The sequence below is a fragment of the Motacilla alba genome, chromosome 2 (genome assembly GCF_015832195.1).
Source record: "Motacilla alba alba isolate MOTALB_02 chromosome 2, Motacilla_alba_V1.0_pri, whole genome shotgun sequence".
Classification (NCBI taxonomy): domain Eukaryota; kingdom Metazoa; phylum Chordata; class Aves; order Passeriformes; family Motacillidae; genus Motacilla; species Motacilla alba.
The window spans coordinates 120,220,799-120,232,922 of record NC_052017.1 but is presented as its reverse complement, the minus strand read 5'-3'; the positions used below and the strand labels follow the sequence as shown (position 1 = coordinate 120,232,922).

General features: G+C 37.1%; 1 protein-coding gene across 6 annotated transcripts in view; it reads left to right on the top strand.

Annotated features, from left to right (window-relative positions):
* The window catches only part of STAU2 (staufen double-stranded RNA binding protein 2), a 170,983-nt gene that overhangs the window by 15,767 nt on the left and 143,092 nt on the right, over window positions 1–12,124 (top strand). For 3 of the 6 annotated variants that reach the window (XM_038126855.1, XM_038126852.1, XM_038126853.1), the window contains exons 2-4: window positions 3,685–3,892; window positions 4,941–5,086; window positions 9,686–9,845. In XM_038126855.1, coding sequence (XP_037982783.1) covers window positions 3,694–3,892; window positions 4,941–5,086; window positions 9,686–9,845 — 505 coding nt within the window. In that variant the 5' untranslated portion in view covers window positions 3,685–3,693. Of the gene's footprint in view, window positions 1–3,684; window positions 3,893–4,940; window positions 5,087–9,685; window positions 9,846–9,895; window positions 10,283–12,124 lie in introns of those variants that run through there. The other 3 variants (XM_038126854.1, XM_038126856.1, XM_038126857.1) reach the window with 3 other exon arrangements.

Here is a 12,124-nt window from a genome sequence, read left to right as displayed (position 1 = left end):
TTTGTTTTGTTCTTTTGGTGTGAGTTTATTTTGGTTTGATCATTTTTAGTTTGTCAGGAAAATTCATGGCTTGTATATGGTTAATTAAGAAAGTCAATACCAACTGTTCAATGAAACCTTTGTAGTTGCCTATGTAGCAAATGCTCAAAAGAGGAAGTGAAGTAAAATGCAGTTTTGGTGTATTTGCATCCCTTTATGTGTTTGCTATTGCATTTCTACTGCATCTTTGTGGGTGAGACTAGGAGGAGAAACCATTGCAGTATCTTATAAGACACCATAAGCCCTGCAGTGTAGCCTTACAAAAATGGCAGTGCTGTGACTTGCAGACTTTGACTGGATAGATGTGTGTGATTAAAACATTGGGAAATGTAATTTCTGTTGTGTCTTGACGTGGCAGCTGAGTAAAGACACAAAGCTGGGAGGCATAGCTGTGCAGTCCAGCTTTCTCTGAGAGGTGCAAGTGTCTGTAACCACTGCTGAACTTGAAGGGAAACCTCTTTGGAGACACTTGGGTGTAGAAATTTCCTAGATATGAGTTGGGTAGCCACATGAAATGGGGTGTGGGGACTTTTCTAATTTTAATCTTAATTCTTGTTATCTTAATCCTAAATGAACCATCGCTTTTGTATATGCCAGATTTTTCAAAAATATCTGCATAGAAGATGTAAAAATATTTTGATTATATAACTGCATTTAGTTTCTGACCAGCTTAGTGAAATCTCTCTCCCCTATGTCCTATATTTTATGTAGCCGTGTATTTTATTATGTTTGTACTTGTGGCTGGAAGGCCCCAAAATGTTTTTGCTTCACTGTTTATAAAACAGTACAACAATGGTGTACATATATAAAAAATGTAAACAAAAGGTGGAACATAGAGTTTTTGACATCTTTTGTCATGACATGGAAGATTGGCTGCCTGGTAGTGTGAGAATGACATGCCATCACTATATCAATTGTATTCTTTCTGTTGTCATTCTCTACTAGTGGATTTTTAGATCTGATTTCAAATTTATTATCTCCGTATCCCATCTGCTTAAGAGTTAGTCTCCACAATTACATTACTGCCTTGGCATCTTTGCTTATACAGGTTAATTTGCAAAATAGTTACAGTTTCTTGCAGGAGTTCTGCAACTTTTAAAAAAAGCAACCCAGCACCCAATATGTTATGATAAATTCTGATTTCAGAATTGAATTTCCTATGTTCTTCACTTTTAGTGTCTTTTTTCCCTAAACCTTATCTTGTTCATTTTTGCAGTTCCTCAGTACTATTCTTAAACTGATTTTTCTTGTTTTATCCTTAATAGGAAAAGGTCCGTCCCACAATTTCTTCCTTTAGAACATCAGTACTCTAGAACATAATATTTTATTTGTATATTAGTAAGTTCTGCTTTCACAAAGAATAAACTTTTAAAATACTGGAAGCTGAAGTAGTAATTCACAACTGGCAGGGCTCAAGACCAGGTGTTTGGTAGTACTTCATGCAGTACCATATGAGTGATGCCTTTCTCATACTCATGTTTATAGGATAAAATGCTGCAAATACTGTGAGTTTCTTAAACTTCAAGTATTGCGATGATATTTCATGTTATGTTGGTTTCATTTTAAATATTTTTAAGACATATAGCCTGATTCTGCCACTATTGGCTTTAATGCTTACAATTAAGAATCTTTTTCAATTAATTCCTGTTTATACTAATGTATTTAAAATCAGAAGCAGACATGTTGTATACCAAAGACTTCTATAGCTCTACACCTTCTCAGTCTTTAGGTTAGGCCTTTCTAACAGTACTGCTGTATTGTATGGCATTTGCTGTGAAGTGATAGGAGGATTTTTAGAGTATAATTTTTTTTTTTTTAACACATGAGGTATTAGAACATATCTCAGCTAACTGCATGTGTATAGTTTAAATCTGCCACTATTAGTATCTTACCAAAGATACTTATGAAAAGGGCAGGTGATTGCATCTCAATTTTTAATTTTTTTCTATTTTTGCCTTTCCAGAGACTTAAATCAGTTATCTGTCTTTCCTCAGTAATAAAAATGGCATTACAGTCTGAACCTCTTCTCCAAAGCACAGTCACAGTAATAGGATTTATTATTTTCATTATACTAGTGCAACTGTGTTAGAGTACTTGTACTCCAAGGTGTAATGAGTGATTCGGGATCTTAATCCAACAATACTGTCTCTGTGAGTAAAGATACTTGGATATTTTTAATGGATGGGGGGCAGGGGCAAAAATACTGATGGTGATCAATATTTTTTATATCAGTTATTAATTTCAATAATCCCACCATTGGAAAGTTTCTCAGGTGTGGAATGCATTTATTTGGGTTTTTTTTGGTTTTTTAATGGGGAGAATTACCCCAGCAGAAGAAGGAAAGAGTTTAGTGGTAAGCCTGTGATGGATGAGAGCTGAACCTCTGCTCTGCCTTAGCCAGCAGGACCAGAGCTGCTGCTGGGAGAAGTTCCGGTTGCTCAGGCCACTTGTTGGCTCTCACAGGTTTTGTCTCTCTATCCACTCTGTACAGATCAGCTGACATGTATGAACCCCAAATAATAACAGTCTGTGTCCATGCTGCTGAGTAAAATATATCATCCTCTTCCTTATGGGACAGGAGAAGCCCAAACCTTTTTCCCAGATGACTGACAATGACTGGTTTCTCTCTTAATTGAGTGGATTACCTGGGATGCCTGCAGGCTCATAAACTGCTCTTGTGTAGTTTTTGCAGCAGCAGGAGTTTTCAGCCAGTAGCCCAAATTTTGCCAAGGAGCATAGTCTCAGTGAGTAATATGGAGTGGTGCCCTGACCATGGTTTGTTTATGCATATAGACCTAGCCTGAGAACACGTCTTTGCAATAAAGAAACTAATTTGGGCAGATGAAAAGAGATAATTAGTACCTGGCATATTCCAGGTAAATGCTTTAGCCATTGGTTTAAAGGCTAGTTTAGGAAATCCCAGTACCTCTGCCAGTAATTTATGCAAGGATTTTGAAGTACTCCACCTGTTGACTGAATAAGCAGTGATTTTTTTTTTAACAACTTGCAAAATTGCTGGGGTTTTTTTGCTTGTTTGTTTGTATTTTCTTCTTTTTTTTTTTCTTTTTTTTCTTCCCCCCCCCCTCCTCCCCCCCCCCCCCCCCCCCTCCCCCCCCCCCCCTCCTCCCCCCCCCCCCCTCCTCCCCCCCCCCCCCCCCCCCCCCCTTTCTAGTTTGGTACCTAGCCAAAAAAAATTGGATTTTCTCTTGTGGCCTTATTTGATACTTAAGGTGCACTTTATTGGAGAAACAATGGCAAAAGTTTGCAAGTTTGCTATGGCATTTGGTTGCAAAGTCATCCTCTCTTGAAGATACGGTCAAGTTCTTATCTCATCTGCAGAATAATTGTGTAGAATTTGATTCTAGAATAGTAATTCTTCCTGCTGTATTTCAGGCAGGGTGACCCCAACATTGAAAAGCAGAACCTGGAGCCAAAGTGTGTGGGTTCTTCTCCAGGGATGTTCTTTGGCTCTGAGCTCTGTTTCTCTGCGCATCCATTTGGAAGTAATGTTTGCAGAGGCATGACTTTTGTGGACAGTTTTGTGACCTGGATCCGGGAGCAAAAAAGGAGTGTTGTTAATAGCACTGTAGTCTCTGGACATTCAAAATGCAGAGGGCTCTGCTGATAATAATGTATTTATTGCAGTGACAGGCAATGGCACAAGTTAAAATGCAGACTACAGCAAACCTGTCTGGACCCACCATGGCCCCTGTGGTGCTACCCCTGCCAGTTACAGCTACAAATACACTGAGTCTGCCATCCTCAATGAATGGATCCATTTCAGAATCGGCTGCCAGCTGTAGCAGTCCTACTGCCAGCCTTGTGGATCCCGTGTCTTTGATCAACTCACCAGGTAAGTTGGTCCCGATATATTTTCTTTGGCGTTCAAATTAATCTTTTTGATGACTTGTTAATTTTAAAAAATGATTATTAGGTCTTAAAAAGGATTAAAATAAAGGAGAAAACCCATGTAGAAAAATGTTTTGGCTAAATAAGCTGTTTACAAAGTTTAGTTTCTTTATTGAGCTCAGATTTGGAGTGAGGTTTTGATCAATGATGTAAAAGCTCAGGAAAAAACACGTCTATTTTGTCAAATTCTCAGTGTATCTTTTATAGAGAAGTTTTAGTGGGGCAGGAAGGTCTCCAAGTTTATTTCTCTTCCCTGGAACAGAACGTCTTCTGAATGCTTGGCAGTATTTGGCGTTTTCTTTGTGGCCTAATAAACGCTGTAGTTTTTATGCTGAACTGGGTGTAAAATGCAGAAGTGTTGTCCTAACGATTTAAGCAAGAAATGAAAATGTGTGTGTGTGTTAGGGATAAATACAAATAAATTGCAAAACCTCCACAGAAAGTGAAACAGTCTAAAGAAAGCAGAACTAAATCCTTAAAGGGAGAGGTGTTCTATGTGAGTGTTCTGAGAGTGACTTCGGTATTGTGAGAAAAGTCTAAAACTTTGGGAAGAAGCTGGCAGAAACAAGTGGGGACCTCAGGGTTTCATCTACTGTATTTGTCTCATAACTCTTATGCTACCCACTTCTGATTCAAAGAGTGGAAAAACCATTCTGAAAGAGTAGTCAACTCCAGGAACCAATATCCTCCTGACAGTAAACTTTGGTGACACAGAAAATATAGAATATGCATATGTTCTCCTGCACTGTCATCTTTCATAAAGACATTTTGGAAAGAAATAGTTTTGGGGCTTTTTTAATTGCATGTAATCAAAATTGTTATTGGGAACTACATAGTTTCATGTGATTAATATATAAATGGTATTTAAACTTTGTGTTTAGCATATATGCAAAAGTTGTGTTTTAGCCAAAATATTTCCTTTTTTAAGCATGCTGCTTTTGCAAAGCTTTGTGAAGTTGTGAAGAGTACATTTCTCCACAAAAACTTTACAGACTCTTTATTTACAGCTCCTCTCCAAGATAACATGGCAAACCCCAAAGAGAAAACTCCAATGTGTCTGGTAAATGAGTTAGCCCGTTTCAATAGAATTCAACCCCAGTATAAGCTTCTGAATGAAAGAGGGCCTGCTCATGCCAAGGTAAGGTCACAGTTCCAGGTGATGAGCCATACCTTACATGCTGAACAGATAATATCATGGTTTGGACAAATGTGCTTGTCAAACCCAGCTACATTTCTAGTGTAAGGGCTTTCTTCCTGTTCTTTATTTCACTGCTCTTTTATACCACGTTTTCAGAAAGTATGTCTGTATTTCTGTTACAGAAGCCCTGTAGATAATTTTGTACTTTACCTTGTCTCTCATCTTTGAATTTACATTTGCTGGTCTCTATATAGACCTCATGAAGGTCTTTTCAGGGTGTCACCACCCTTCCTTAATCTTTCTGGGGCATTTGCTTTTTAGGCTGCATGAATCTTTCTCCGCAGTCAGCATGCCTCAGATAACTACCTCTGCATTTGTTTCGTGGTAATGCAGGTGATGACAAATTTGTGAAATTTTTTTAAGTGCTTATTGATGCAGTTTTTTGTTCATGAAGTTTATAGTCTATCTTTGAGTCTTGCATTCTAGGGCACAAGCTTTATTACTGTGCAACTTTATAGTGTAGGGTTATACTAAAACTGCCAATGTGATTATAGCATAGAAGTTTCTAGTGATTTGGCAGCTAATTCCGGCCACTTCATGGGTGGGTGTCCAACTTAATAAGTAAAAATTAGGATGCTTTCAGATGATGGGGATTACAGAGGAATATCCTCATAGTAATTTTTGGATATAATTTTTAATTTCCTCCCTACTAAGGAGCAAACTGGGGGAGGAAAAAAATCCTAGAAAAGTCTGAGTAAGACACTGGCATAATTAGTAGGTGCTTTGTATGTAGTATTTCTGGAGTGGCCAAATCACATGAGGCAGTGGGGCCAGGGTGCAGATTAGTAACAGTTTCAGCTTCTCATGGGCTGTCTCTGCCCTTGCCTCTTGTTCCTGTGTTGCACCCTATGTTGCCAGCTAGTGCAGAACTGATGCAAATCGCTGACCTTCAGCTCTGGCTGGCGATGCTGAACGTGTTACAGTGGTGGAAATGATGTCAGCAGGTGCGGGGCTGCTTTTAGCATCCTTCGTTGCAAATGGAAATTGAAGAGCTCTTCCTCTTCCTGGAGGCGTTTGCACCACAGGGTACACTGGCTGGTTGGTTTTAGGTTGCATATTAAATTTGTTGGGCTTTCTGTAACTTCTCACTATTGTGTTTATAGTGTTATCTTTTTTCCATTTCTGTGAAAAAATAATTGCTTTGGTTGCGGTGTGGTTTTGACGGTTTACATTTCTCAGCAGTAAGGAGATTTGAGTTCTATGACATTCATATTATGCTTAAAATTTTAGTAGGATAAAAAATAGTTCACAGATGGAAGGGGATGCCCTTCTCCCAACAACTGACAACAGGATAAGGGGACATAACTTCAAAATGTGCCAAGGGAGGTTCAGTTTGGACATAATGAAAAATTTTTTGACTGAGAGGGTGGTTAAGCATTGGACTGGACTGCCCAGGGTGGTGATGGAATTGCCATCCCTGGAAATTTTCAAGGAATGACTGGACATGGCACTTAGTACTATGGTTTGTGTGGTGTGGTGGTGTTTGGTCAAAGTTTGGACTTGCTAATCTTAGAGGTCTTTCCCAACTATGATATATTTGCCATTACTTTTAGAGGAACTGATATCAGTGAAATTACTTAAGTCTGCATTACCTGTACTTATGAAATCCAGATTTTCAATGACTTTCTTAATTTTTCAGATTTTCAATTTACCTCGTTCCTTTAGTTGTGCTCATAGTGGTAAAAAAACAGTTATGTGCTCTATAGACTCAGGATATTAAGTCTAATTTTGATCTGTGTAGTGAGATAAAAAAAAGATAAATGAATGAAGAACAAGGGTGATATTAGTAAGATTATGCAGGGTTTGACCTATGAAAAGCAAAGAAAGAAATAAAATTTATTATGCCTCTCTTAGCAATTTAGTATCATGTCTTGCTAGTAATATGATTATATACTTGACAGAATATGTGAAACAGACCTGAATCTGTCTTGGGAAGCATGACCTGAAGGATGTAGTGCTGTTGTTGCTCTTTGCCATTCAAGGAGCTTCTCATATTGCTTTTCTCCTACACATACTCTGTTCCTGACCACTGGTGGTTTTCACAATTTTCAGACATGCTCTACAAGACAGCTGTCTGTGTCGTGACCACAAATGCTGGTAAATTTTTATACCCTTTTTTCTAGCTGTCTCTGGGAAAAAAGTTTAGACAATCGGGGTGAAATGGAAAACTAGAAACAGTGCAGTTGGGAGAGAAGTGGCTCTTCCTAACCCTAACAGTTAGGGTTTCTAGGAGTCTGCCCTCCAGATGGATTCTTCATCATAACAAAAATCAGAAAGTCTTTGTTAGCATAAATGATATTTTGGAGTATGTAAGCTGGATTGATCGTGTCTTCTGTCCTTCTATGTCAGTGTCATTTGAGGACACAAATTTAAAAGGAGCAGTGGCAAAAGAAAGTGGATGGTGGTACAGAAAAGAGGGAAAGGGGTAAGGGATGTAGCACTTCAAAAACTGGGAAGGAGGAGAGAAGGTTTTACACAGAAGAAGTGAGGAGTAAAGAGTTGTCTGAGCTTAGAGAGACTGACCTTACAAGCACAGCAGAGTGGAAACAAGCACAAGCGTGGTGGCATTTGCATTTCTGCTCTCTGGACGTCAGGTAAATTATGTTGGGTGTAAGGAATAGAAATTTCCTCAGGTGAGAAATGTCTCTCAGTCAATAGCAGAACTGTCAGCTCTGGTATTCCAGGACTTAAATGTTCCATTGTCTGCTCCAGAGTTTGGACTTAGGCAGGTTTATTCCTTAAATAAAGGAGTAAACCTACTTCTATGTGTGAGTTTTTTCAGGAGTTTTTTTTGGTAGATGTGTTAAGTGAGAAGGTGCTCTGACTGGCAGGAATTTACTAAGCAAGCCCTTTATCATCTGGAGTTCCTATTTATTGCTGTAAGCACTAAGAGTTATAGGTAGATAAGTAGCCATTATTAATCATATTTTCATTTAAATTTGGGATTTTCCTCCTCCTATAAAAATATTGTACTGATACTTTCTTGCAAAATATAAAATATATAAACTTCAGATCCAGAAATCAAATTTCAACTTTTTTTCATTAATAAGGATGTAGGTTTGTAAGTAATTTATATAATTATGGGTATTTAGCTCTAATACCCATCTTAGCTTTCAGATAGAGGTAGGGTTTGACAGAGTGTGAAATTAGGAGACTATTTCTCTCTTTCTTCCATGAGGAAATTGTTGTGACTGCTGTGGTAAAAATGGCAATGGGAGCTGTGATACAGGGACTTGCATTGTGCTTCTGAAAATTACAGTAGGCCAAAACTCAAGGCTGTAATTAAGACACCAGTATGTATTTATAGCGTTCAGTTTGAATGCAGTGTGTGCATGTGCAGAGGGCTGAGTTGGGAGACACATACATACTTGTGTTCAAATGCTTGTTTTCAAGTACTTGCTAAAAAAATGTATATGTAGAGGCAGATTTAAAGGCTGGTCAGCATATTAATCTCTAAAAACCTGGTCATGAATCTAGCAATTTTAAATAAGTGAAAAAATTAGAGAGATGTCAAAATTAAAATTTTACTTTATATACTTCTCATACTAATATGTAGATCATTTTTTTCTTTGACTCAAGTAAATTAGTCTGTTTTCTGAGGTAGGTGAATTTTAGTTTACTCTGTGTGTCTGACTATTAAGTCTGTCTTTTATCTAGGGATTATATAGCAAATATATTCAGTTCCTAGCTTTTCTCCCCTTGTTCTCAGATGCTCAAATTTAAACAGAATATTTATGTATCATACAGAAGATCGACTCTATTTAATATCTGAAACATGCATTGAGTTTTATTGGCACAATTTGCACAGCATGGATACTTGAAATAGCCCTCTATCACAGAATTTGAAATATATGGTTTTTATCAGTTAGTCCATTTCTGAACTCTGGATGTTTACAGTTCCTGTCCTCACTATAAATTTTACATTAAGAGCTGCAGTTTCATTAGAAAAGATAATAATTCTTTTCTTCTTGTTTTATCTTTTTAAACATGCTTGAGTTGTGACTCTGCCCTAACAAAAGGCATTATTTTTAGAAATCTGGGGATGTGAAAAATTAATTCACTCTGTAAAACTATCTGGGCCAAATTCTCTGCTGCCTTGAGAAGTGTGTAGTCATTTATATTCATTCATAATCATTACAAAATTGATTTTTTTTCTCAGTAGCATTTTTAGTATTTGTTTTCTACAAGTCAAGTGACTAAACATACTCAAATATATGAAGAAATGTTTTCATAGCTGACTGTACATAGTCTTCCAAGAGCAGAGGATCAGTTTGAAGTTATTCTTACTTGGTTTAAATATTATTCAGTTCTTTGATAATTGACATTACCATTACACTATTTTACTTTGTGATTTGAAAGGCCAATTGTTGCTCACTGATAAGGTTTCATTGATCTCTGGAAGAATCTGATGTGTTATCTGGGAGTTGAATACAATGAAAAGAAAGCACGGTTTCTCTTCTGCCCTGGAAGCTTTTATACAGATTGTTCTAATCCACAGTGATAATCTTGCCAGTGTTTACCTGTTCTTTGTCTTTGAAGATGTTCACAGTGCAGCTGACTCTTGGAGAACAGACATGGGAAGCTGAAGGAAGCAGTATTAAAAAGGCCCAACATGCTGCTGCTAGCAAAGCATTGAATGAAACTACCCTTCCCAAGCCAACGCCTAGACCACCCAAAAACAATGTAAACAATAATCCAGGTATGTCATTTTCCTCTGAGTGTTAGATCTTGTTGACATGTCAGCATATTATAGCACTAAATAATTAATTTTAACAAGATACTTAAATGTCTAGGATGAAAATCAACATAGCTATAGTATGATTGGATAATGCAGAACTTCTAGTAAGCTTTCATGGAAGATTTTTTAATGCACATATCTAAAATGGTTGAACTGTAAGAGAATATATTAATTAGGTAATGCTTAGGTGTGTGCTAAGTGATGGGATGTGATTAACAGTAAGCAGAAGAAAACCAGACTGAATTAACTAAAACACGTTTCCCACAGCATTATTTTAGCTAACTTTCCAATGAAGTTGGAAATTTTATCCAGTCCAATTTTTTATCCAATTTTATTCCTGTGAAGTTGCATCTCTGGCATAAACAAAAGGCTGTGATTTGGCATGAGAACTTTGTCAGGTAATTTCCCTGCATGCTGACTTTTCCTTCAGAGCAACCTTTGCTTTCAAAAAGCTTTCAGGTAGCTTTAGAAACTTGATTTAATAATAGAAAGAATGCATTCTGGTGTCTTTCAGCCTTCATTTTGAGCTGTTACCCACAAGTTGCCTTCAGTGCATGCAAAACCTTCTGAGGTACACATCACATGCACATACTCAGTGATCTGTTCTGTCTAGATCAATAAAGAAAAAAAAATCATAACTTCCTTTCAGACTAATGTAAAGGAAATCAAGTGGTGAGAATCTTTTCTCATTTTTATTTTTAAACAATCCTTTCCCCCCAGTTCTTTTCCGTTTTCCCTTTTTCCCCTTTAATTTCCGTCTGCCCCTCCCCTTCTTTTAAAAATGTATTCTTCAGCCACTTTCTTATAATGAAGTAATTTTGCAGTTTATCTTCTCTGGGTTGGAAAAAGAAAAGCAGGAGTAAATTTCCTTTAGAACTTGTGAGTATTATCCTGAGCATTAGCCGTGAAGGATTGTTTGAGAGTGGTGTGGTAGCGTTCTCTTGCTCCTTTGGAAATCAGTACATTGCCTCTCCAGACCCAGGACACTGGTTTTGCCCTGTTGCCTTCACAGTCACTGTGACTTTGGCTGCTTACAAAGCAGGAGGCTCAAACCTCTGTGAAAAGGTCCTGAGTTTGGTTCTTGACATTGCAGAACATTACCGAGCTTCTAGATTTTTTTTTTTTTTTTGCTTTGAGCATATTCTTACAGGGAAAATCTGATAACAAGAGGAATAGGCTTTAGGAGAATTAATTAAAAATTTTATCATTTAACACTGTAATTTTGCTCCAAGAAAGGTGTATTGTATATGCCCAGGTATCTTCTCATCAAAGTGACATTTTGTATTTTTGTAAAAAATTTGAATTCATAGTAATGTCTTGCTCTGGAAATTATAAGAATTGTTGTTGGCATAAGTTTTTGAGTAAGTGTTGCATACACATTTTCATCATTTGGCATATAAAGCTTCAATGTCAGACTGGAAAATGAATCATAGCTTTTTTAGGGGTAAATTTATTTGAATCTCTCATGAAAATATTTTCAGAATATATTAACTCCTTTTTATTGGAATGCATATTTAGCTCATTTAGGATTCTTTTACAACACTGTAAGTGGGGATTACTGTAGCTGAACATTTTGTCTAAGAAAAAATGAAAGAAAGAAGTTGGATGTAGCTTATTTGGCATTTTTGAAGCCATACAAGTGTGCAAGTATTGGCTGCCTTCTATTTTTGCATTCTGTCACCAGTAGATGGCTGTAGTTGCACTGATTTCCAGGAGCTGTATGCTCAGTCTCTTAGATCCACTCCTATGAGACCGTTGGTGCTTAGACATAGTCTTAAGTTTTCAAGTCTTGCAAATAGAACATTTTTTTCTAACTTGTTGTAAGATTCCTGAATGACTGCAGTAATGCCTGTTGCTTCATGCTTGTTTCAATGACTCTTTGCTCTATTTGTGGTTCTGTTTAATGGTATTCAGCAGAAAGACACATTATTCTATTATCTTTGTAGTTCTTTCAGAAAGTATCATAATCTATTCTAAGTACTTTGGAAAGATGAATAACCAGCTTGTTTATTACACTGACTTTCTCATTCATATGTGAAGGTTAATACACTGAAACTGCATAGAGAATTCACTGAGAGAGATTTTTAAATGTTCTTTCTCATTGCTTGTGATTAAGTTGGCATCTATAGTCCCATCTTTTAAAGAAACTGAAATGTCTTTTTAGTTGCATCTTTTTAATTTAAGAGTAAAAAAATATCGTGTTGGCCTCTCTTTGTAGCTCAGTCCTGCTTGTGTGCTTT